General features: G+C 40.1%; 2 protein-coding genes and 1 non-coding gene across 3 annotated transcripts in view; 1 reads left to right on the top strand and 2 right to left on the bottom strand.

Moving 5' to 3' along the window:
- Positions 1 to 120: 120 nt before the first annotated feature.
- ARCN1 (archain 1) lies at positions 121 to 26,334 on the bottom strand. Its single transcript, XM_015536769.2, has 10 exons — positions 26,187 to 26,334; positions 13,950 to 14,213; positions 12,944 to 13,123; positions 12,628 to 12,833; positions 11,801 to 11,965; positions 8,924 to 9,089; positions 7,382 to 7,529; positions 6,954 to 7,062; positions 3,606 to 3,810; positions 121 to 1,900 (listed from the first exon to the last, which is right to left on the bottom strand). The coding sequence occupies exons 1-10, from the start codon at positions 26,187 to 26,189 to the stop codon at positions 1,811 to 1,813; spliced, it is 1,536 nt and encodes a 511-aa protein (XP_015392255.1). The 5' UTR covers positions 26,190 to 26,334; the 3' UTR covers positions 121 to 1,810.
- On the bottom strand, positions 10,882 to 10,988 carry LOC122231668. Its single transcript, XR_006208912.1, has one exon. It is a non-coding gene; the product is annotated as a U6 spliceosomal RNA (small nuclear RNA).
- Positions 25,713 to 26,894, top strand: part of IFT46 (intraflagellar transport 46) — a 23,196-nt gene continuing 22,014 nt past the window's right edge. Inside the window, exon 1 of the mRNA XM_042957736.1 lies at positions 25,713 to 26,190. Within this exon, the coding sequence (XP_042813670.1) occupies positions 26,188 to 26,190 (3 nt within the window). The 5' untranslated portion in view covers positions 25,713 to 26,187. The remainder of the gene's footprint in view (positions 26,191 to 26,894) is intronic.

The raw sequence follows: 26,894 nt of genomic DNA, 5'->3' as shown, positions 1-26,894 counted from the left end.
ATAGAGATTATTTTCTCTTAAAAAAAACATATCATTAATTTTTAAACTTAGATCCTGTTACATCATCTCAAATCAGCAAGCAGACACCAAAGTACGAGAGAGTCGAGAGTCTAAGAAACATTCATTTTATAATACTCTTTATTTGATTAAAGAATCTTCCTTCTTTGTGTACACTGGAATGTTATATTCCCGATGTATTTTACAGGGTTACAAAACGTCTTTCATTTTAAATATTACCCCAAAAGTAATTTCAGAAAAAAAAAAAAAAGTTGTGAAACTAAACAGCTTTAAAAAAATCGTATGGACAAGCAACTTTTTCAAACAAAACTGGATTAATAAGATTTCTTGCCTATTTAACTACATGACAGATTTCTTGTCCCAGTCCCCTTCCTCAGAAAAACCTCGTGTGGAAACCAAGCCAGAGATAAGGATTCTTCCCTGATGCAGTTAAGGGAAAGGGAAAGGCCGGAAATTTCTTTGGCAATCAATTCCATCCATGGCCATCTGTGTGTGGCTGCTCTGCTTCGAGGACGGTACACTCTTTGCAGGGGAGGCCAGATGTTGTCCCCAGCGGGACTGGTACTCTCCAGCCAGCTGGAAGCGCAGCAGGTCACCTAGTCACCCACCTCGCCCCCTTCCTGGGGCTACAGCCCAGCAGCTCAGCCAGCACATTAAGTGCAATACTGGGTTAAAAAGCCACAGTGGGGCTGGCCGATGGGAGTCTTCTTCACTGCAAGAGTAATGGGTGAGATGGGGCATGAGGACACGCAAGAGAAAAGGCTCAAGGGAGGAAAAGGAAGGATTTCACAGACAGGGAGAGTCGGAAAGGACCGGGTAACGCACAGAACAGCCAAGAGGAAGGAGGTGGTGAAATCGAGGCAATGTGAGTAGATCACAAAGACCACGAGCTCTCACGTTTTAGCTGAAGTACTCAAAATGTAGAGAACTAGAAGCTTGGGTAGCACCAGCAGCAGACATGATTACCTGTGGATGTGAAATCCCTAACTGGACATAACCATTCTCCTCTCAGGCATCTTGAAGCGGGGCTATGCCATTTGAAAGGTGCTTCTCAGCTATCTTTAACAGTGACACAGGTAGGCTTCACAGTACTGTTCTAAACTGGAGGGACAGGACTGGAAGGAAAACAACTTGGCAGAGGAATGGAGGGATGAGTGGATATAGGAAAATGACAAAGGACGTCCTTATCTTTTAACTTCTAGACCTCATACCCCTTAAGCAGTTCGCCCGAATAGCCTGAAGATCGAGAATTGGTTAGCTCAACTGTTTCCAAGAGTGCCGAATATAATGCCTATATACAGATGATCCCAGCACTTGATTGAATGTACAGAAAGGAAAAAAATGAGGGTTAAAGAGTCTGAAAGATCAAAATGTGAAGAGAAAAAGAGGGAAAAAAATAAAAATAAAATGTGAAAGAAAACTTTTTAAACAAAGTACGAAATGTAACTATATTCAGGGATTAAAACAAAGGAGCAACCACTGAGGTGAAGGCAGAGAAGCTGTTTAACTGGGGGTATTCTCTGGAGAGCGTGCTTTCCTGCTGGCCAGTGAAATCTGCCAAAGAAATCAGCAGCCTTTCCCTTTATGTTTGTGTCTTTCTTTGCCAAAGAACGTCTCTGTGACACTTAAACACTGAGGGTGAGTTGAGGGTCCTTGCGCGCAGAGAATCGTGCATTGTACCAGGAAAAAAGGGTCTCCAATGGCTTGTAGATTTGGAAAAAACTCTTCAGCCACTGTTGGCTTCTTCTTTATTAATTTGAAATTTTTCCTTTCTGGTTCCCTCTCCTTGGTATTACAGGATTTCATACTTATCCACTAGGAAAGTGGTCTCTGTGGAAAACCTTACAGGGCTGTTTCCATCTACCTGGGTCACTTTGGTAACCTAGGGAAACAAACAAAGAATAAGGTAAAGCAGGAGGGCAAGTCTCCAAGGTGCCGACTAAATTCTCAGGACAGAATGGATCAAATTCCCTTAAAGCAGCGTTAAAAATAACTCAAAAATACTAACAAAGTTCAATTCACAATTGGATCTCACAGCGGCACCCTTCCCCACTGACATGATTAACCGGCTTCCCACACAGAAAAGACAACTGATGGGATGAGATTAGAGTGAGTGGTTATCAAGTAAAAGATCTGAATGAGTGGCCATTACCCAGGTCCTGCCCCGTAAAACCTATGAAGTTCACAGACATTTTATCAGGTTGATCAATTAATATTTTGACCCCAAATGCAAAATTCTAACTCTTCAACTTTATTTGCTTGACTTGCTCTCAAAGTCTAAGTGGCTCTATCACACGTATTTTCTAGACATGGCTGTGTCCTTCTGTGACATCTCGTCTTTTCCTTTTAATTATAAATGTCTAGTTTAACGAATTACCTGTAACAATAGTGCCTGTAATGGCATCAACATGATGCCTGAACCACTGATTCATATTTTCTAATGAAGTTTTTCAAAAGTTCCCAAACAGGAAAATGTATCCTTTTTTTTTTTTTTTTTTTTAAGTTGTTTTGTTGTTGTTGTTTTGTTTTAATTTAAGTATAATCTCTATACCCAGCGTGGAGCTCAAACTCACGACCCCAAAATCGAGAGTCGCATGCTCCTCCTCCGACTGAGCCAGTCAGGAGGCCTGAAAATGTACCATTTCTATTTAATGTCTTGGGTTCAACCACATGCTCCCAATATTGATAGCCTTATGCCTATAATTAAGAGTGGAGAGAGAAGAACTGCTTTTTAAAATGATCCAACACAGGAAGGAAACTTTAATCTCCCAAATACTTAGAGGACAGCCAGAGACCATCTGGGAAGATAAGATAGTGCCACAATAACAAGCAAATCACCAAGTCAGAAGGAACAATGACAATATGAACCGGGCCCTTGTAATGCAACTTCAAAAACTGGAGTAACAAGGAGTTAAAAATAACGATCTAAAGAAACAGCTCGCAAATTTCCTTTGCTTTGCCTATCTAAAGGGCAAACAAAGTTGGTAACAGAATTGGTTGATGATTATCTGTACTAATGAAGGGATGCAGTAACACAAAAAATCCAAATATTGTATCCATTTGTATTAGAATCACTTTTGAGAGGAAGTAATTTTGCCTTCCAAATAAACTTTCCTTCCTTGTGTTCAAACTGAGTGGCATATAAAAGGGATAAGAAAACCTTGGGTTGCATGTTTTGGTAAAAGGTTTTAAAAATATATGAGATTATTTAGAAAAGCAGAAAACTAAGAGATCTAAATCGTGCACAATCCATAAATACTTTTATTTATATTCATATTCAATTCCTTGACCTTGTCCAATCTAGAGAGGAAAGCTGAGTTAAAACAGGAGAAGAATTTGACCAAGACCATTCAATGAGAGTCAATAATGTAATCTGCAGTAATACCAGCTCTTCTGATTTTTTTTTTTTAACATAAGTTCTAGGTCCAATGTGAGACTTGAACTCACAACTCCAAGATCAACAGTCGCATGCTCTACTGACTAAGCCAGCCAGGCAGACGCCCAACTTTTCTGATTTTTGATCCCATGCTGCCTATCTGGCATCTGTCCCACCACTTTCCCCGTTACGTGCTATTAAAAGGTGGTACCTGTATGTTACAGTAGTTTCTTTTGGAGATGAAAGAGACTTGAACAGGGAAGAAATCATTGGGCTGCCCAGCAATGCTGAATTCGAGGCTGCCACTCTTATTTTTGGCATCAATCACTGGCAGGCACCACTCCAAGGTATTTCGTCGACTGTCATGTCGATACTCGCCATCAATCTCGCCAATCACCGGTGCGCCGACACCGGATCTGTCATGAGAAACACCTGTGTCACATTAGCTGTCCAGAGCTGGAAGAATTCTGCCAAGGAAAACCAGCCCCGAATTTGATTATGCTCCTCAAATTCTGCCCACTTTATATGATCCTTGAAAAAAAAAACGAGGTTCCCTAATAACCGTAAGGATCAAACAGTCTTAGCACCTTGGCCAAAGGGTCCCACTCACTGCCTCTTATAGATATGGATACATGCAACCATGGGTAACTGGCAGATATATGCGTGGGCTGCTCCAACTTGTGGATCAGATCTGAAGCTAGCAGGGGACTGAGACTGATGAACATGTGAAGGGGGATGTATTTCCAAAAGTCCTGCACCAAGGGTCTGTTGCCCTGTCAAGAAAGACTTTTAACATAATGCAGCTCTCTTTATAGGTGACAATGGGGGGAAAACAGGGTGATTGTAGTGGTGGGAAACCTTACACACCATTACGTGGTTATTTAGAATAAATTGTCTTTGAGAAGAGTTTTCAAAAGACCTTAGAACAAAAAAAAAAAAAAAAAAAAAAAAAAAAGACCTTAGAACATTTCAAAACTTGTAGTTGACGCCAACAGGTCTGATTTACAATCCAGTAAGCGGACTTTTATTTGATAAGTGAAAACACAATTTCCTCTGCCCAGAATGTGAACATGACGGGAGAAAAGACACACAGCTGTTCTTTAGTCTGCAAGAGAACCAGGGCTAGTTAGGATGTACTCTGTACCCCCAAATGTGGCTGATCGGCAGTGTCACCCCTCCTACACATTCTAAATTTACCATCTTTTAATTCGCCAATGACATTAAATGCTTGTATTAGGGACACAGTAGGAAGACAAACATTTTAAGGGCGATACAACATGATCAGCTCTTCCCTATCCATTTTATGGTCCCAGTTGTATATATGTTTCTTCCTCTGCTCTTGTTCCGATTCCGATTCTGATCTCTAAAATCGAAATCAGTTCTAGACAACAGAGTGAAATGTTGTGTAAGGGTCTTTTCTGGAGACTACTGCAAAACTGAACTAAGACACAGGAAACCACCATAACCACAATTATAGGGTAGATGGAGAGGCCTAAAAATTGTGGCATCCTAAAAATAGCGTAGTAAAACAAATCTTGACAAAACAAAACCCACACCTGTCACCAACGCCCAACCCCTACAATGGTTCAAGGTAGCCATCTATTGCTCTAAAAGAATAACCATGCTGTGAAGAATAAGATAGTTACTCCAATAAAGAAGAGACTGGTAATAAAGCATACTTTTTATTTTTTAAATTTTTAAAAAAATGTTTGAGAGAGAGAGGATGAGAAGGAGTGGGGGAAGGGCAGAGAGACAGGGAGACAGAGAATCCCAAGCAGTTTCCACATTGCTAGCAAAGAGCCCCATTCAGGGCTCGATCCCATGAACTGAGAGGTCATGACCTGAGCCAAAGTCAAGAGTTGGACACTTAACCTACTGAGCCACTCAGGTGCCCCAAGCATATTTTTTTTAATGGAAAAATAAGAATGACTAAAAACCAGGGGCGCCTGGATAGCTGAGTCAGTTGAGTGTCCAACTTTGGCTCAGGTCATGATCTCACAGTTCTTAGGTTTGAGCCCTGCATCAGGTTTGTGCTGACAGCTCAGAGCCTGGAGACTGCTTCAGATTCTGTGTCTCCCTCTCTCTCTGTCCCTCTACCACTTGTGCTCTGCCTCTCTCTCAAAAATAAATATTAAAAAAAAAATTTTTTTTAAATCCTTCCATTTAAAAAGAATGATTAAAAACCTGACCTGGCCACATAAATGTCTGAAGGACATCAAAAAGGAAACAAAACTACAAATTAAATTAGTACCATTTTCTCTGCAATAACAATATAACAATAAAAATACATTAAGAATATGCTTATTAGGTATAATGACACCCAATACTTAATCACGGGAGGTAGGTACTGAGAGGAAGAGGAGAGGGGCTAGGAATTCATCGGTGATATAATAGCGCACACTCAATGGAAGTGAGTGCTAGTGAGATTAACTTGAGGGAGAGAATATTTCCAGATGATCCTGGAAAGTAGGCCATTTAAGCACAGAACAAAAACTTATTGGAACTGATTTTCTAGGGGTGATGGATATTATCATTATCTTTATTGTGGTGATGGTTTCACAGGTGTCTATGTGTCAAAACTTATCAAATTGTACAATTTAAATATGTGTAGTTTGTGGTAGGTCAACTAAACCACAATAAAACTGTTAGAAAATTCACTAAAACTAATGTAGATGTGTATTCCAGCAAGAATAGTTCCCTGGAAAATGTACTCTCAGGGCACCTGAGTGGCTCAGTCGGTTAAGCGTCCGACTTCAGCTCAGGTCATGATCTCACAGCTCGTTGAGTTCAAGTCCCATGTCGGGCTCTGTGCTGACAGCTCAGAGCCTGAAGCCTCCTTCAGATTCTGTGTCTCCATCTCTCTCTGCCCTCCCCGCCCCCCCGGCCCATGCTCTGTCTCTCTCTCTCTCTCAAAAGTAAATAAACGTTAAAAAAAAAAAAGAAAGAAAGGAAGGAAGAAAGAAAGAAAGAAAAAATGTACTCTCATCTTTAGCTGAAAGTTTAGAGAGCAAAGTGAAAGATTCAGTCAGATTCAATTTCTTTGAGTAGCAAACAAAACTGAGAATGGTTTTTGACAGAGAACTGGCTCCTCCTTCTGGAAGTCTTCATTACTACAGGAACAAACAGGCCCAACATCTGAAAACACAGCTCTAGAACTACAACTGGCTGTTTGAGTTGGTTTTAAAACCGTACATCCACTCCTTTTAAAGTGTACAGCTCCGTGCACTTTGACTATGTAATCTCGTAAGCACTGTCACGATCAAGTCAGAGAACATTTCCATCATCCTCAGAAGTTCTCTTGTGCCCTGTTAGCCAACTGCCTTCCTCTCTATCTCCTGACTTCTGTTCTAGGAGTATGACACATTTTCACAATGTCCGATAAGTGGAACCGTATAGTATCGAAGCCTTTTGTATCTGGTTTCTTTTACAAGTGATCTTTTTAGGAAGCAGATTTTTATGATGGAGAGCCAACTGAGTGCTGCCTCCAAAACAAGTTCCGAAAGATTAGTTCTAGAAGCCCAGCACAGAAAAAACAGAGTATGTCGGGGACACCACTTACGGGAGTGGGATGGTGATAATCACATCATTCAGTTCTAAATGATCTTCTTGCAGCTCATATTCTATGTTGACATCACAGCCATTTCCACTCTCTGAGGGCCAGCAATTAACTGAGAAGAAAAGCAAAGCAGGAATACTCAAATACTAAAAGGAGAGTGGAGAAAAGTTAAGACGGCAAATCAAAACTGACAGCTGCAGGCCTTAAATATCCTAACATAAACTATTATAAATAACAGTTTCACAAGTAAAGCTATTAAAAATGAAAGCTCATATTAACATACACAAAACCCAGCACTAAGTCCATTTTGAAAGAAGGTCATTTTGTCAAAAAAGCATTCTGCTGTGGCAATGAATGTAGAGTGTACAAGCCGGGGCTATTTCTGGTTCTCAGTGTGGACTAGTTTAGTGGGACTGACCAGAAGCACTTACTTGTCAGTGGAATAAAAGATTCTTCTGTGGTTTGTAGCCTCCACTTTAGTACCCCTACGTCACTGTTGACTGGGAACGACTTCTCTGGATTCTTCAAGCCAATTAGAGATTCTGCAGTGAAAAGTTTTTTATCCACATTTGGATGGGTCTAAAATAAGAAGGAAAAGAAAACTTCTGAGTTTCAGGCATTATGAGACAGGAAATAGGGGTGCCTGGTGGTTTAGTCAGTTAAGCGTCCAACTCTCGATTTCAACTCAGGTCATGATCTCACAGTTCTTGAGATTGAGCTTTCAGCCAGAGCCTGTGTCTCTGCTTCCAGCCAGAGCCTGCTTGGGATCCTCTCTCTCCCTCTCTTTCTGCCTCTCCCCCACTCATGCTCATTCTTTCAAAATAATAAACATGAAAAAAAAAAACAACCAGAAATTTATGTTAAAAAAAAAAAAAAAGAAAAGAAATTCCTTCTGGTCTTACATGGCCCATAATCTAAATATCTAAGATAGAATACCATGGGGCACCTGGCCAGGCCAGTTGGTGGAGCATGCAACTCTTGATCTCAGGGTTGTGAGTTCAAGCCCATGTTGGGTATAGAAATTACTTAAAAATAAAATCTTATAAATAAATAAATAGAAGAGAAGAGAATAGGAGTGCCTAAAAAATGCCAATTCCTTTTGCTTTGAAGAAAAATTTCCCTTCTTTGAAGAATTTTAAAAAGATTTAAGACATTTTAAAAGTAATAATTAAAATAATTTCAAGTCTAAACTATTTTGTTTGTAATTGAACAAGTTAATAACTTTGTAATTGAAAAAAGTTAAATACATTCAACCAAGTCCTTTCTAAAAATACTTCACAGGAAGCAACATCATGGTAGAGCCAGGCAAGCCAAGTAGAAGACTAAGGTTAGATACTGATCAGTTGCCAGGGTCAGATATGAGTCCTGGCCTTAGAGTCAGCAGGCAGGAGAGGGAAAAGTTCTGTTGAAAGGTTAGCTGCAATCTTGCCAAGAGCACTCAGGTTGTTAAAATTCAGGCCATGTAAGATGGACTACAGAAATCATATTAATGGGGCGCCTGAATAGCGCAGTCAGTTAAACATCCAACTCTTGATTCTGGCTTAGGTCATGATCTCAGAGTTTGCAGAGTTTGATGCCCCGCATGGGCTCTGTGCTGACAGTGCCAGAGCCTGCTTGAGATTCTCCCTCTTTCTCTGCCCCTCCCCGGCTCACACTCTCAGTCTCTCTCTCAAAAAATAAATAAATAAACTTTAAAAAGAAATCAGGGGCACCTGGGTGGCTCAGTCGGTTAAGTGTCCGACATCAGCTCAGGTCACCATCTCAATTTGTGGGTTCGAGCCCCACGTCGGGCTCTGTGCTGACAGCTCAGAGCCTGGAGCCTGCTTCGGATTCTGTGTCTCCCTCTCTCTCTGCCCCTCCCCCCAAAATAAATAAATATATAATATAAAAAAAAGAAAAAAGAAATGTTTTCTGTGTTCTATGGTTCAAAGGAGAAACTCCAGTTGACTCCCTTATCCAAAACCTCTCCACACCTGTAGCTGCACCCCCTTCTTATCTTCATTCTCTACATGAAGACGAATTCGGCCAAACTTATCGTCTGAGATCCTAAGCATGATCATGCCATGCAATTCCATATTCTGCAATCCTCCATCTCGGCCACAGGTGAGTGTGATCTTTTCCTCAATCTTCATGTGCACACTGTAGGGAAAAAGTAACAAAATCTGTTCATAAAAGCAGGAACCAGAATTCCCTTTCTCCAGGGTTTAATGGTAATGAGCCATCAACAACTTATTTTAAGGTGCTACTGCTGTATGTACAAAATTTAAAGCACTAGGTTCAGCCCACAAAGTCTCAGCTGTGCAAACAATGTCATTCACTAAAGAAAGGGTTATAATAGCAGAAGTATGGAAATAACTCAAGTGTCTATCAGGAGGGAACTGCTTAAACACATAAAGGTACGTCCACAAAAATGAACACTGCTGTGAAGAAAGGGGGCAACAACTGAAAATGCTTTTCATTTGAAAATGATTTCAACAATGAAAAAAATTAAAATTATACCAGAAATACATTTATACACTTTTTAAATGCTGTTAACGTTTTGCCCCACCGTCTGTTTTATCATTTGCATACTCTCTAGAACTATTATTTGATTTCTTTTCCTGAACCATTTAGAGGCAGATTATACATACCATGGCCCTTTAGCCCTAAACACTTCAGAGTACTGCAAGAATAGGATATTCTCTCACATAACCAAAGTACATATTAACTTCGTAAAGGAACATTGGTACTTTGTTTCATCTACCAACCATATGCCAATTTTGTCAGCTGACCTAATAATGTCCTTTAAAGTTGTACAAGATCCAGTTTAGGATAAAGTCTTCCATTTAGATGTCACGTCTTTATAGCTTCAAATAAGGATATTCTCATCTCCAAAATAAGTAAGTGAAAAAAGCAACTGGAAAATGTACCTAGTATGTTATTACCACTTACATATAAAAAGAAAAAAAAAACACATATATTTGTATTCATCTACATATAGACTATACTCCTCAGAAGAATACAAGAAGAAACTAATTAATACTAGTTGCCTCCGAAAAGACAAACTTGCCTGGCTGGGTGGGAGACAGACTTTTAATTGTAACACTCTTTGAACCTTCTGAATTTTGAACTATATGAATGTATAACCTGACACAAAAAAATAAGTGAAACAAAAAGTGCTGCCTCTCTGGGCAATTACAAAGTACAAACTATCCATATCCTTTACTAAAACTATTTTTAACTGGGTGAACTGCAGAAGCTAAGAAGAATATTCTGGCATCCTATTTTGTTCTCTGTTCCACCACGGAAGTCTTCCCAGAAACAGAGGAATGAGACTCAAGACCACAAAGGAGCGCATCTTCAAACAGCGCGGGGGCCCGTGCGTCTTCACAAGAGTTTGCTCCGGGCTCAGCAAGTATTTCATCATTTAGCAAAGAACCTCGAGCCCTCTCTAATACATGACAGTTTCCAGCATCTTTTTAAAATAGTGCCACACACTAAGCAACCACCAGGAATAGCAAAGGAGCTTTAGTGATTTAAGACATTTATCCCAATGTATCCCTGTTCATTTCGTACAGAAAGGGATATACAAAACACCCCTCTTTCATGCACACCTCATGAAAGTATCCTCCCAGACTCATCTTTCACTTGACCCCAAAACCATCAGCAACAGTAGAAGGTCTGGGCTTCAAGACAAGAAATCTGAGTCATGAATATGTGAACTTGGTAACTAAAAATGTTACCAACCAATCCTTAGATCAGAAACAAATCAAAATATTCTATACTGAGTTTAAGTACTGAAAAGGCAAACGAAGTTAATTTGCCATTAAAGATATTTATACATTTCGTATTAAAGATTGGTTCTCCTGAAAGTTTAATTAGAAGAAGACACGCCAAAATACAGCGTAGGGCTGCTACACCTCTAGCTCTCTAATTCAAGTCCACTGTTTTTTTTAAATATGGAAGCTTCTCAAATTTGCGTGTCATCCTTGCACAGAGGCCATGCTCATCTTCTCTGTACCGTTCCTATTTTAGTTTATGTGCTGCCCAAGAGAGCACTAATTCAACTCCACTTTGAGAGACAAGGCACACACTAGGCATGAAGACAAGTTACTTATAAATTTAGCCAGCAGAGTTGATAAAAGGTAAGTTCTAAACTTCATAGGAAATAAATAGCTGAGAGCCACAGTTAAAATCACGGTTAAGAAAGAAGAAAAAAAAAAAAAAAAGACCCCGTGCTAAAATCTGGAATATATTCTAAGTCTTTTTTTTTTTTTAACACTTTGATTTTATCATTATTTTTTTAATGTTTACTTATCTTGAGAGAGAAGGAGAGAGAGAGCAAGTGAGCGTGAGCAAGGGAGGGGCAGAGAGAGAGGGAGAGAGAAAGAATCCCAAGCAGGGTCCACGCTGTCGTCACAGAACCCAACCCGGAGCTCAATCTCACGAACCATGAGATCAGGACCTGAGCCAAAATCAAGAGTCAGAAGTTTAACCAACTGAGCCAACCAGGTGTCCCTAAAATATATCCTAAGTCTTTTAAATTCTAGAAAAACTAAAAGTCACATAAAGAATTTGTAATGCGCTAAAATAAACATTTTTTTTTTTTTTTAACGTTTATTTATTTTTGAGACAGAGAGAGACAGAGCATGAACAGGGGAGGGGCAGAGAGAGAGGGAGACACAGAATCTGAAACAGGCTCCAGGCTCTGAGCGGTCAGCACAGAGCCCGATGCGGGGCTCGAACTCACGGACCGTGAGATCATGACCTGAGCCGAAGTCGGACGCTTAACCAACTGAGCCACCCAGGTGCCCCTAAAATAAACATTTTTAAATATATGGTCTGTTCTTACTGAAAAAGTTACTACTCACCTTTCCATATTAATGGGTGGAGCATGCACTTTGGTTGCATCAGAAGTACGCTTGCCCATATTGGAGGACATGATAGTTTCACCTTCAGATTTCAATTTGTCTACAAAATTATCTACTTCCTTCCCTTTGGCTCCAAGTTTCAAAGCCTTGCTGGGGCCTGAAGGCCTAAGTGGAAGAATAAGAAATAGCAAAGTAAGAAAAAACATACACATGATTTTTAAAAATTAGTGAATTTGTAACCCCATATCATTGAAGCTTTCCCTAAAGCTGTTCTTTAAGAGGCATGTGCAGATCTGAAGGGAAAAATCAAAGTATCCTAGGGTTTAGTGGAGGATTAGACTATTCCCTGCCCAAACTGGCAGCTGAGTCACTATCAATATGTAAGCTTCAAGTACCTAAAGAGCAAAGGTACATTTATGGAAGCATGCATGATCAGATGAAAACTTTGTACTTTTCGTCCGGATAAACACACCTGTGCATAAACTGTTGCACATAGTACTTTCAGGTAGTTCAGATTCTCCCTGAAAGCCATTCACACTTAGATTAAAAAATGCTCCATAAACAGTTAAATAGCCCCCTCTTTCCCAAAATAAGGCAACTCTCATGGTATAATTTGTAAAAGAACTCTTTAACACAAAAATTCTCTACCTTCAGATTTCTCCTTTATCCCTTTATTATGTAGCCAATGTAGCCAAATTTAGTATTACATCTTACTTCATCAAGTCATCCATAATTTCAACTTGCCAGAAATCAGTTACCACTCCGCAACACACACATACAGCCTTCACCTGCCATTCTAGGGTTGCTGGTGATACACTGGACTATACCTGGCTGGTGCAGGTGCCACTTTTGGTTTATCGGTTTCAATGATGGTCTCTGTGATCATGGCAGCTGTGCTGCCTCCAGATACTGCAGAGCTCCCAAATCCTCCAAATCCTGGTGCTTTCTTGCCCTGCCTCTCTGCATCTCTTCGGGCCTGTTGTAATTCCTTTGCTTTACGCCGCATCTCAGCCTTGGCTTCACGTTCTTGAGTCTACACAAAGAGACATCCGTGGATGTGGCTTTGAGTATAGGAAAATCAAAATACTAAAAGCCTAAAAGAAAGACACACGAACAAGAACTCCCAAAGAAGACCCTATTTACCTCTCTAACTGCTCTGAACACCTTCTCCTCGTGAGAATCCATTTCCGTGAAGGTTCTAATCTGTGCCAGGTTAACATTCTCCCGGTATCCCAGGGCAACGATTTCATCAAAAGCAAAGATTAAATCAAAACAGTGCTCAGATATTTCATTCTCCTCTAAGGCTCGGCAATACTCAGGTATCTAATAGTGGACAGCAATGGAAAAGAGATTTAAGATCTATCAGCATTTATGTTTCCCAAGTCTTATTCTTGAAAGTACACATATTAAAAAAAAGTAAAATAAAATACACAGATTTCAATAATCCTGAATCCCTCTGTTAGATCCTCTACCCTTTCTTTTAAGCAAGACTTTGGCATAAAGTGTGTGTGTGTGTGTGTGTGTGTGTGTGTGTGTGTGTGTGTGTGCGCGCGCACGCGCACGCGCGCGCGTGCATGTTGTGTTGTATTGTGTTATATCAATAAGTCTTATCTGGGGCACCTGGCTGGCTCCATAGATAGAGCATGCAACTCGATCTCAGGTTTAAGTTTGAGCCCCATGGTGGGTGTAGAGATAACTTAAAAATAAAATCTTAAAAAATAAATAGGGGTGCCTGGGTGGCTTAGGCGAATTAAGCAGCTAACTTTTTTTAATGTTTATTTTTATAGAGTGTGTGTGCACACTCTCTCTTAAAATAAATATTTAAATAGATAAATAAATCTTATCTGATAAACATGATCTAAAAATATGGACACACAAGTGTCAGAACCACAAAAACAGATCGAAGGAACCACTTAAGGTCTGCGAAAGGAAAGGTCAGTTTGCACATTCTCTTTTGGGATACTTAGTCTAGGAGGGCACAAAGTGCTGAATGAATAGGGAAGAAGCTGTAGCAATAAACTGCTGGGGTAGGGGTGGGAGGCATGCGGCATGCAAACTGATAGGTAGCAGCTGCTTTGGGGGATAAACAGTTTCATAGAGAAAATTTAAAGCAGAAAACTATAACCCACCATTACAAAAGGACTCTTACCACTCTTGAGAAAAGCCTTAGGGTCTCCAGATCTTCTAAGATGTTACTGTTTTTGGTAGTGATCAGCACCATATACAGTTTCTCCATAGGCTGGTAGACATATCTTACACTCTCCGTTTCAACAAATGTATGCTGTTTTCCAGTGTTCATGAGCTTTGGAAACGCTGCTAACAAGCCCTCAATACGAGTTCGGGTCATCTCCACAAACTGTCGAGAAACAATAGCCTTTCCTGCTTTCGTGCAGACCGCTGCTGCCAACAGCACCTGCCAGGAACATACGTGAAGTGAATACAAATTATTTCTTCAAATCTATTTTCTTAGCATCCTCAGATCTGACACAGAATGCCACACTCAGTTATTCAGTGACGTAACCTTCAAACTCTACTTCATTGTTCTTTTCATTCTAGTATGTAATTCATAAAGTAAAGCTACAATAGAGGAAAATGAAACTATCATTCCTATTTTTCAATACCGTAGCTTAAGAAAAACTTAGTTAAAAAAAACAAAACACCTTTTTCCAAGTCTACAAATAGGTTTGTTAACAGATTCCCTAGAACTCAGAAATGGACTGCTCTTTGCTTTGGCAGACCCATGAAGAATAGTTAAAAACTTTTTCTAAGGACAGAAATCTCCACAGCAAAACAGGTCTGACCAGGATTAAAGGTTTAAAGGAAGCCCCTTGACCTTTCCTTTCATTTTTACCTAGAACATGGATCCAATCTAGTGAGTCTAAGTTGATCTTTTGCTCTTTGATTAATAACGTTCCCATCCCACACTATCTTACCTCCAGATATGTAAACAATCTGTAAAATGAGAAACTGAATGACTCAATGTTTTACACAGGTTGTGACACCAATCAGTGATCAAGACCTACAGCCTTTTCTCACAGTCTGGCATTCATTAAACAAAACAAAGCACCAAAAGAAGACGAAGAGACCTCAAATGCCATTAGCAGGGGAGTAAGAAAATTAAGTGCAGTATTAACCGTCTCTACAGTGCAGGAACCCAAGAATTCACAAATACAAGTAACAAAAGGACTATTTACACATTTCAGAAGCCTCAACGCTGGGATACAACATCTGAAATAGCAGCATCCCACTAATCAGACTTCGCAGCTTTACAGAAACTGCCCTATAAGCGAGCAACTTGAAGAAAAAACAATTTAGTCAATTCAAATATTCCTATAGCCTCAGTACATCAATACAGTTCTATAACAATTAGATGAGAACACAATGTCCTTATCCACCAAGACTAGGTAATTAGGTTATTTGGGAGATAATTACCATCATGTTTATTTCCAAGCAGCTAGGTGAAAACAGTTTATATTAGAGAAGTGTTTGGTCTATAGAGGTTCAGGGGCTCCTGGGTGGCTCAGTCAGTTGAGCGATAAACTCTTGATTTCATCTCAGGTCATGAGATCGAGCCCTGTGCTGGGCTCAGGGCTGCTGAGCATGGAGCCTGCATGAGATTCTTTTCTCTCTCTGTCCCTCCCCTGCACACACATGAGCTCTCTCTCAAAATAAATAAGTAAACATTAAAAAAAAAAAGGTGGGGGGGGCTTCAAATCTTCATGTTCACTTTAAGAAACTGCCCGGGCCATCAGGGTATGCACTGGAAAAGCCACTAAGTATCTGAATGATGTCATTTACAGAAGCAATCTGTACCACTCTGTCACCACAAAGGTAGAGTTGGTAGGTGTGCCCAAGGCCAACCAGTGGGGCTGCACAAGGGTTGGTTGGTGGCCCAAAAAGAATACTGAATTTTTACTGTACATGCTTAAAAATGCACAGAGAAATGCTGAACTTAAGGGTTTAGACGTAGATTCTCTGATCACTGAGCACACCCAGGTGAACAAAGCCCCCAAGATGGGGAGAACTTACAGAGCTCATGGTCAGATCTACCCATACATGAGCTCTCTCTGCCACACTGAGATGATACTTACTGAAAAAGAGGAGACTGTTCCTAAACCAGAAGAGGAGATTGCACAGAAGGAAAAAAAAAAACCCAGAAGAAACTGAAGAAACAAAGACTGATGACCTGGGAGTCAATTCCGTATAAAATAAGTGCAAATATGGGGTGCCTGGGTGGCTCAGTCGGTTGAGCCTCCGACTTCGGCTCAGGTCATTATCTCACAATTTTTGAGTTCAAGCCCCACATCAGGCTCTGAGCTGACAGCTGGGAGCCTGGAGCCTGTTTTGGATTCTGTGTCTCCCTCTCTCTCTCTCTCTCTCTCTCTCTCTCTCTCTCTCTCTGCCCCTCCCCCACTCATGCTGTCTCTCTCTCTCTCTCTCTCTCTCTCTCTCTCTCCCCTTCAAAAATAAATAAACATTAAAAACATACACATATATTTTTAAATAAATGTAAATAAAATTTAAAGTAGGGAAAAAATGTTTTTTTAAAAAAATGTCCTAAATCATAAATACCCTCAGAAAAAAATCTTGTTTTGTAAATTACTTTTAAAAGGATCCAAAAAATATTTTATTTTTTTTCAGGGATTTTTATTTTTATTTATTTTTTTCAATATATGAAATTTATTGTCAAATTCGTTTCCATACAACACCCAGTGCTCATCCCAAAAGGTGCCCTCCTCAATACCCATCACCCACTTTCCCCTCTCTCCCACCCCCCATCAACCCTCAGTTTGTTCTCAGTTTTTAAGAGTCTCTTACGCTTTGGCTCTCTCCCATTCTAACCTCTTTTTTTTTTTTCTTCCCCTCCCCCATGGGTTTCTGTTAAGTTTCTCAGGATCCACATAAGAGTGAAAACATATGGTATCTGTCTTTTTCTGTATGGCTTATTTCACTTGGCATTAACACTCTCCAGTTCCATCCACGTTGCTACAAAGGGCCATATTTCATTCTTTCTCATTGCCACGCAGTACTCCATTGTGTATATAAACCACAATTTCTTTATCCATTCATCACTTGATGCATATTTAGGCTCTTTCCATAATTTGGCTATTGTTGAGAGTGCTGCTACAAACATTGGGGTACAAGCGCCCCTATGCATCAGTACTCCTGTATCCCTTGGGTCAATTCCTAGCAGTGCTACTGCTGGGTCATAGGGTAGATCTATTTTTAATTTTTTGAGGAACCTCCACACTGTTTTCCAGAGTGGCTGCACCAATTTGCATTCCCACCAACAGTGCAAGAGGGTTCCCATTTCTCCACATCCTCTCCAGCATCTATAGTCTCCTGATTTCTTCATTTTGGTCACTCTGACTGGTGTGAGGTGATATCTGAGTGTGGTTTTGATTTGTATTTCCCTGGTGAGGAGTGACGTTGAGCATCTTTTCATGTGCTTGTTGGCCATCCGGATGTCTTCTTTAGAGAAGTGTCTACTCATGTTTTCTGCCCATTTCAAGAAAATATTTTAGATAGAGAGTCACAGAGTATAAAAATTACCAGTTGATTACTTTAAGAATGGCAGGGGTGCCTGGCTGGCCCAGTCGGTTAAGCGTCCAACTTAGGCTCAGGCATGATCTCACGGTTCAAGAGTTCGAGCCCTGAGTCAAGGCTGACAGTCGGGTGCTGACAGCTCAGAGCCTGGAGCCTGCTTCGGATCCTGTGTCTCCCTCTCTCTCTCTGCTCCTCCCCCCCTCACCCCCCCTCTCTAAAATAAAACAAGCATTAAATTTTTTTTAAATGAAAATAATCTAGCTTAAAAGTCCAAAAACAGTTATTTTTCCCCAAATATTTACATATTTTAAAATAAATAGTTTTGCACTCAAAAAAATCTATCTATCACCAACACTGACCCCTTGGCCTTGGGAGGTTTTTGTCATCACCTACATATGAGGCAAAAAGATATACTGAAGACAGTAAAGGATACCAGAAAAAGAAAAAAAATGCAAAATGATTATGACACATTTCTCAAAGGAAATTATCCATGTCTTTAACTTTATTTATTTATTTTGGCTATAGATTTTTACTTTTTAATTTGGTTTTAGTAAGGTATGATTAACGTATAAAATTGTTAAGATATTTAAAGTGTATATCGTGGCAATTCCATGTCTTTACATTAATCGTGTGAAATAAAGATTTCTTTAAATAAACGGAAGGGTAATTTTTGGTACACAAATAATGCTAATATTTTAATCTCTTTGTAGATGAAACTGACCTAAAATTACTACCAGGTCAAGAGTTATATTTGTACAGAAGGCCAAAACTAAATGTACTCAAGAAATTTGATTTCACATTTTTTTTTAATTTTTTTAAATGTCTTATTTATTCTTGAGAGAAAGAGAGACAGAGCATGAATGAGGGAGGGGCACAGCAAGAGGGAGACACAGAATCTGAAGCAAACTCCAGGCTGTGAGCTGTCAGAGTGAGTGGCTATTAACTCCTTCCGTTCTCCATCTCCCCCCCCCCACCCGCCGCCACCGCCGCCGTAGTAGTGTTTATTGAGGACAGTAATGGTGAAAGCCATTTTTTTTTTTTTTCCAGCCATGAGATCATGACCTGAGCCAAAGTCAGTGGCTCAACCGACTGAGCCACCCAGGTGCCCCTGATTTCACATTAATTTTTATCATAGGTTCATATTTCAACCATCTACAGATTTCTGACAAAACAAAATTACTTTTTTCTTTTTCTTTTTTTTTTTTTTTTAATTTTAGAGGGAGAGAGAGAGAGAGCGCACACAAGTAGGGTAGAAGGGCAGAGGGAGAGAAAGAGAATCTTAAGCAGGTTCCATGCTGTGCACAGAGCCCAACCCAGGGCTCAATCCCATGAGTTACCTGGATCCTGACCTGAGCCGAAATCAAGAGATGGACACTTGGGGCACCTGGGTGACTCAGTCGGTTAAGCGTTTGACTTTTGATTTTGGCTCAAGTCATGATCTCACTGTTGGTAGGATTGAGTCTCGAGTTGGGTTCTGCATTGGCAGCTCGGAACCTGCTTGGGATTCATTTTCTTTCTTTCTTTCTTTCTTTCTTTCTTTCTTTCTTCTCTTTCTTTCTTTCTTTCCTCTCTCTCTCTCTCTCTCCCTCCCTCCCTCCCTCCCTCCTCATCCTACTCATGCTTTCTCTCTCTCAAAATAAAATAAACATTAAGGAAAAAAAAAAGAGTCCAACACTCTACCAACTGAGACACCCAGGTGCCCCTGGCAAAATAATTAAAAAGATAAAAATTTAGTCACTGTTTCAGCTTACTAATAAGGACAAGCAGGTAAATCTCTGTACTGGTTCACTATTGGTTTACATGCCACACATGTCCAAATAGTAATATTTTTGCTCCAAAATGTCCCTCAGAAAAGAGCTGTACTGCATAAAAAACTTGTACATCAATGTTCATAGCAGCATCATTCATAATGATGAAAATAAGCTAAAAAGCAAAAACCCAAAAGTCTATCAACTGATGAATGGATAAACAAAGTGTATATCCATACAATGGAATGTTAGTCATAAAAAGAAATGAAGAACATGCTACAACATGGATGAACTTTGAAAATATTGTGCTAAGTGAAAGAAACCAAACATAAAAGGCCACATCTTACATGCTTCCATTTATATGAAACATCCAGAATTGGCAAAACCAGAAACAGAAAGTTGATTAGTGGTTGCCAGGGGCTGGGAAAGGGGAAATGAGTGACTGCAAATGAGTACAGGGTTTCTCTTTGGGGTTATGAAAATGTTCTAAGTTTAGATAGTGGTGATGGTTGTACAACTTTGTGAATATACTAAAACATCTACTGAATGATATAAATTTAAAAGGCTAAATGTTATGGTATGTGATTTATATCTCAATTAAAAATAAAAAGAAGGGCAGGGGCGCCTGGTTGGCTCAGTAGATAGAGGATGCAGCTCTTGATCTCAGTGTCATGAGTTCAAGCCCCATGTTGGGTATGGAGCCTACTTAAATTAAAATTTAAAAATTAAAAAAAAATTTTTAAATTAATAAAACAAAAAGGAGAGCAAACCCACAGATTAAGAGAGACTGAAGAAACCTGTCAACCAATCATAATATATAAATCTTATGTGACTCCTGATTCAAACAACTGTTAAAAAATGTAAGACAACAGGAAAATTTGAACAGTAAAAGAATAGTGAATGATAATAAGGAATTATTGATAATTTTAAAGGTGTGATATATCAATTAAAATATTATACAGGGTGCCTGGTTGGCTCAGTCAGAAGAGTGTGTGACTCTTCATCTCAGAGTTGTGAGTTCGAGGCCACATCAGGTGTACAGCTTACTTAAATAAAATTAAAAAAAAAAATGCATCCATTCCACACAGATAGAACTTAGGTAAAAACTAACACCAAAGGCAACACAAAAGGGACAAAGAAACAAAGAAACAAAGGGCAACTTGTAACCAGAAAGGTATATGCTGTGAAGAGGAGCAAGTCACATCCTTTATTTTTTTTTAATGTTTATTTACTTTGAAAAAAGAGAGAAACAGGAGCAGGGGAGGAGCAGAGAAAGAGAGAGGGGGAGAGAGAATCCCAAGCAGGCTCCATGCTGTGAGCCCGGAGCCCAACACAGGGCTCTGTCTCACCACTGTGAGGTCTTGACCTGAGCATAAATCAAGAGTGGGCCATTTAACCAACAGAGCCCCCCAGGAACCCCCATCTACTTTGCTGTATTAATTGGGCTTGTCAAAGGCTATTTATAGATTGGTGGTCTCCATTTTAACATTATTATAAAAATAACTAAATGATTATTTATTGAACACCTACTATACACACCAGATGTTCTCCAGGAATACTAAGAGGAAACCGATTAGCATTCTTCCTTCCAAAAGCCTAGTAGGATCTTAAAAGGTCACAGCACAAGAAAATCCATTTTGTAAGTAAGTATGGTGAGGGATGTTAACTAGACTTATTGTAATGATCATTTCACAACATATACAAATATTGAATCATCATGCTGTACACCTGAAACTGATATAATGTTATATATCAATTATACCTCAATTTTATTTTATATTTTTAATGTTTATTTATTTTTGAGACACAGAGGGACAGAACATGAGTGGGGGAGGGGCAGGGAGAGAGGGAGACATAGAATCTAAAGCAGGCTCCATGCTCCAAGCTGTCAGCACAGAGCCTGACACAGGGCTCGACCCCATGAACCATGAAATCATGACCTGAACCAAAGTCGGACGCTCAGCTGACTGAGCCATCCAGGCACCCTATTATACCTCAATTTCAGAAAAAAGCCTACAAGGGATAAGACACAAATAAGTGTAATACTGGGCAGAATGTGTTAAGTAACATACTCTGGGATTTCAAAGAGATTACTTCTAGTTGGTAAGATCAGGGATGACTTGGTGAAAGAAACAGCGCTTAAATCTGCTTTGATTAACTGGGGAAAGTTGAGTGTGTAAATATGAACAAACAGTAGAGTAAAACAGTAGGTAGGACCTAAGCAGAAGAGCTCTACTCTGAGACTCTCTTTGAGTCATTCCATTATACAGATACAAGCAAAATAAGGCTTCTGAAGTAGTACCAAAGTGCCCCACACTAAGTATGGCTCTAAACCTTGAAATACCCAAGACACCACAATCAGAGGGACCATGAAGCTGACACAGGTTTCTATTCACTATGTTATTCATGTCACCTCTGGAAGGTATGGTCACCTCTAAACAAGATAAATTTAACCTATTCTAAATTAGCATTCGTCTTCTTAAGTGCCTTGACATAATAAAGCTTCCCCTTCATATCAGTGTTTACCAATGTCAAACATTTCCTTATTTTTTTTTCAATGTTTGTATATTTTTTGTGAAAGCAAGACAGAGAGAGCGGGGGAGGGGGGGGGGGGACAGACAGAATCCCAAGCAGGCTCCACGCCCGCAAGTGTAGACAGAGCTCAATACAGGGCTCAATCTCACAAACCATGAAATGATGACCTGGGCCAAAACCAACAGTCAAGACGCTTAAATGACTGGAGGCACCCAGGAGCCCCAACGTTTAACATTTATTAAAATACAGTATGCACAACAAGGTAAGTTAATTTTTCTGACTGTAATTTGATCTGATTTTCTTTGGGGAAGAATGAATAAGTATGATTCTCTATAAAGTTGCTTTATTTATTTATTACATTTTTGGAAAAGAACATTTAGACCTAAAAGGACCTTTCAAGAGCCCGTGGTGGTTTTATAGATGTAAAAACCGAGGGCCCAAAAGTTAGATGACATCTCCAGGACTGTTTAAAACAAAACAACAACAAAAAACCATTAAGTTGAGCTTCGTCAAACAACCTTTCTCTTAATAACACTTAAGATGGTTTGAGTATATCATCATTTGTGTTCGGATTAAATAACAACTCTCTTCTACCCAGATTTAACTACATGGATCAGAAAGTTCTTGGAGTAAAGAAACCTAAAGAATTAGTTTCTGTTCTGCCTCTGTCACTAATTATATATTGCATAAGTCACTTAATTGCTTCCCCAAAATAGAGGTTTATATGAAATCTACAGTGCCTTTGCATCTTTACAATTCTAAAGTTAAGCGTTTGAAAATTTTATAGCAACTAAAAGTGTACAATACCCCCACTTTACACCCACTACTCCAGTAGCAATTACTTTGGAACAGTATTTTACATTAATATTAAGCTGCTAAAAGGCAAACTGCCTCATCAAAACAAATCACGTGTGTGCAGACAGAGCTGTGTCTGAGATAAGCTGCCATACCATGTCTTCATCCCCACTAGTGATAAAGGTCTGAGAATAACAGGTAGTGATCCACCATAAACACGCACAATTCCCTAAAGAAAAAAAGCTGAAGATTTCCTCAAACCTCTACATGTTCCATATTCCTCACTCCCAGAACTAGGCAGTCACTTTTTCCTTTGTAAATGACTACAATGATGTCATATACACATATACGTGATTCATGATCATATTAAGGCTAGTTTCTACAACTGTCAGAGAGGATCACTTTGTCTTTCCTGTTTGCAGGAGGTAATTACAGAGAGAATCAGAGGGATGATTACAATAAAATCTACACCTCATACAAAACCTAAAACTTGAAAGTTACTCAGTGAGAGTTTTAAGCTCATCCCAAGTTTCTTGTAGAGAATGAAAATAAAAGGACATTGTTCTCACTTTCTGCTGTAAAAACTTTCTACTTGAAGAATAAACAGTTGGCAAATCAACAGAAACTCAAGAACTTTTTTCTTCTTTGCTGTGCTCTCAAACAACAATCAAAAAGAGACATAAAGAAAAGAAAAGCTGTGCAGCTGCTATGTTATATACGAAGGTAAATAAAAGCAATAATAACCCCCTAGTTGGGGACTGTTATTACTATGTAGGATTTCAGTTTCTCCCTCATTATGTGCAGATCATTCACAGGAACCCAAATCTAGCTTTCTAATAACTAATGACTTTTGGAACGGAATGTCATCATTTATATTCAATGTGTCCAGTCTAGTTTACTCATTGCTATCCTGAGTGAATAAAACAGCATTCTGTAAGTAACCAAAGATTTTACGGACTGTTGCCACCATGAGACTTCATATCAAGTTTATGCAATTCTAAATTTATTAAGACAAAGAACGGACCATACTATCTAACAAATGTTAAGAAAATAAGAACATGTTCTCATTAATTTGCAAAAAACTAGAAAGAAGATCTAATCAAAAGATGCCCTTTTTTGTACTTCACTTTATGACAAAGTCATCATAAGCCATTTGTTTCTGCATTTGTTCATTTATTTCCCCTACTAGGACTTCCTAATATGGGGCATTTTGCATTAACTTCTTTGCATTCACAAAGGAAATTTATTTTTCAAAAATCAACATTTATTATACCCAAAACTGTCAATACTGTGTGTCAACTTTAAAACTTTGAAAAAAAGAAAAACAGGAAAATGACATACCTACAACCCTCCCACCAACATTTATGTACTGATATCTTCAACTTACTCTGAAATGCATTTAAAAAATTAAAAATTAAAAAAAAAGGTGGAGAGAGGGATGAATGGATTAAATGAGCAATAAAATAAACATAGAGAAATGTTAATTATAGAATCTAGCTGCTGATGGGGCGCCTGGCTGGCTCAGTCAGTGAGTGGAGCATGAGACTCTTGATCTTGGGGTTGTAAGTTCAAGCCTGCACTGGCTGTAGAAATTACTTAAAAATAAAATCTTAAAAAAAAAAAAATGTGGGTGAAATAACTGTGAAGTTATTTCAACTTTCCTAGATGTTTGAAAGTTTTATAATAAAATGCTGAGGAAAAATCATCTTTCAGAAGTTCTGATACAACTTTTAGACAGAATAAATCTTACAAAACGTGACCTATTTGGACATTTCTACTATCTAGGAATCTTTTAGTAAAAGACTAAGACCCAAAAACATTATACAGAAATAATACTTAATAATTTCTTAACACTCAGCAGAGCAGAATACACTGAGATAAGTTTTTCTCCAGAGTACACCAATCTGTGGGTATCTGGCTCTCGCCAAGTCCCATATAATTTTTTAAAATATGCATATTTAAATATGACACAACTGTATGTATATGCACATATTCAAATAGCATGCAAAATTTATTTTTATGTTTATCATTCAATGCCTAAGGCTTTATCATCTCTCAGTTATCAATGAATTAAAAATATTAAGTTCCAGGGCGACTGGGTGTCTCAGTCGGTTGAGCATCCAACTCTTGGTATTGGCTCGGGTCACCATCTCACGATTCCTGAGTTTGAGCCGCACATCGGGCTCTTCGCTGATGGTGTGGTGCCTGCTTGGAATCTGGTCTCTCCTCCCCTTTGCCCCTCACCTGCTTGTGCTCTCTCATATATTAAGTTCCAAGAACTTTTCAACCAACACGGTTTTTGTAAAGACTATCTGTATTTGGTTTATGTACTACAAGACTTTAATTTTGCTATTAAAATTATAATATGCTCTAAAATGCACTAAATACACCCAGGATGTAAACAGCCAAGGAATTTAAGAATCCCTATCCCAATATTGAGCCTCCTAGTGGAAATGAAAAACGGGAGTTTTTGAAACATTTATGTCCAACAGTAAAGTTTATGAGGCAAACCTTCTGGGGGCGATTTATTTGCCTGAAGCTGAAAACAAAAATCCTTCAGTGGTGTAAAAACCAAGCATGAATCCTACCCCTCCACCATCCAAGTTCTCATCTAAAAACGCTGTCAACAGAACTTAATAGGATTGGCACCAAACTATACTGTCACCTCTCAAGTGTGTAGGAAGATGCTTTAAATCAATAATGAATTAACGGAATAAAAAAAAAATCCTTCAAAAGATTTCAGAGCATAAAGTACACTAAGTCACTAGCTCATCTGGAACCAAAGAATTTCTCCTACTTCATAAATATCCACAAACTGTAGTGATAAAGCGAGATTTCGTGCTGTCGGCACTGTTTTGTCCCATCCTCAAACACATTAATCTTCCCCGTCTCTACAATAGATGAGAACATGAAGATCACGCATCTGAAGGCAAGGAACATCTGAAGAAGGGTGCAACCCCTTCTTGTCGCACCCCCCCCCCCCCCGTGAGAGTTCCGATTACGATGTGCCACCTACACATTTTACTTCGGTAAGTTCCTTGAAAACAGAAAGCCTGTGTTCTCTATTACTCGCTCACATCTCCCTAACGGCCCCATACGCGGCATGTACTGGGTAACACTGACAAACGGACACACCTAAATTCTGTAGAAGTAGCGAAAGGTTTCAGGGACACCTGGGTCCTACAAATTAACGTCACAAGTTCCTCCTTCCTGTTCCATCTTCCTTTCGAACTTTCCTCTATTTCCCCCTTCCGAACAAACAAAAGAAGTCCTGAACACCAATGGGTTTGGATTTCGAGTATCAAGGGCCTACCAAACCCCGGGGATGAGAGGAGAGCCGATTACCGAAGAAAGGGAGCCCCCCGCCCCCCCCCCCAAGAGGAGACCAGCCTGCAGAGCCCGGGCCCCCAGGGAACCCTCTGGACACTAGCACCGAGGTCTGCAGCGAGACGCTCTAAGCCACTCCACTACGCGGTTCTCGAACAGCAACACCCCGGGCCCAGAAGAGGAGGGTGCCCAGCTGGGCAGGGAGAAGGGGTGTGGGCGCAACGGGAAAGGGACTGCAGGCAGGTCCGTCGGATCTCCTGGGAGGTCGGGCACGGGGCAGGGAAGTCCACACGGCTCCCCGAGCCCCGAGGGAAGTGTCCGGCTCCAGGCCCTCTGGGCGGGACTCCTCTGGCCCCAGCCAGCACCAGGCCGTCTGGCAGGGACAACGGGCAAGGGAAGCAGACCCCGGCGATTCGGACCGGCTCGGATCTTACCATGGTGAGGACGGTGATGGGGCTCACTCGCGCTTCCGGCTCCACTGGGGCTGGGGTCGGGGGAAGGGGAGCACCGGCCGCTCCGGACCTGCCGCCCCCCTGTCAGGAGCCGCTGCCGCTTCGCCTCTTGCCAAGATGGCGGCCTCGAGCCACGTCTCCAACCGGAAATGGCGCGGGTCAAAGGGCGGAGGGCGGGGCGCCGTGGGGTGGGGATGTGCAGTACCCGGCTGCTGGGCAGGTTTTGCCAAGGAGGTATAGGAGGCTCACGCTACGGCTCCGAAAGCTCCTGTTTCTGTGCTTTCCCAGATTGTCAGCGCGTTCGCTTGATTAGCAACACCTCTTACAGTTTATAAAGCTCTCGCAGCCACCGTATTATTTAATGTACAAACTAACCGGTGTGCATAAGGGACTAGTATTCAGAATATATAAAGAACTCTTAGAACTCAGTAATAAAAATATGAGCTCATTTAAAAATGGGGACAATCCGGGTACCTGACTGGCTCAGTGCAAAGAGCATGCGGTTCTTGATCCTGGGGTTGTGAGCAGGAGCCCCACACTGGGTGTAGAAATGACTTAAAAATAAATAAATAAGATAAATAAATAAAAATGGGCGAACTAGACAAGTCTCCACAGAAGACAAAAAGGGGTGCCTGGGTGGCTCAGTCAGTTGAGCTTCTGACTCTTGATTTCGGCTCAAGTCATGATCTC

The sequence above is a fragment of the Panthera tigris genome, chromosome D1 (assembly GCF_018350195.1).
Source record: "Panthera tigris isolate Pti1 chromosome D1, P.tigris_Pti1_mat1.1, whole genome shotgun sequence".
Lineage (NCBI taxonomy): Eukaryota > Metazoa > Chordata > Mammalia > Carnivora > Felidae > Panthera > Panthera tigris.
Note: the sequence above shows the minus strand (reverse complement) of the source record. Positions and strands in the feature narration are given on the sequence as shown.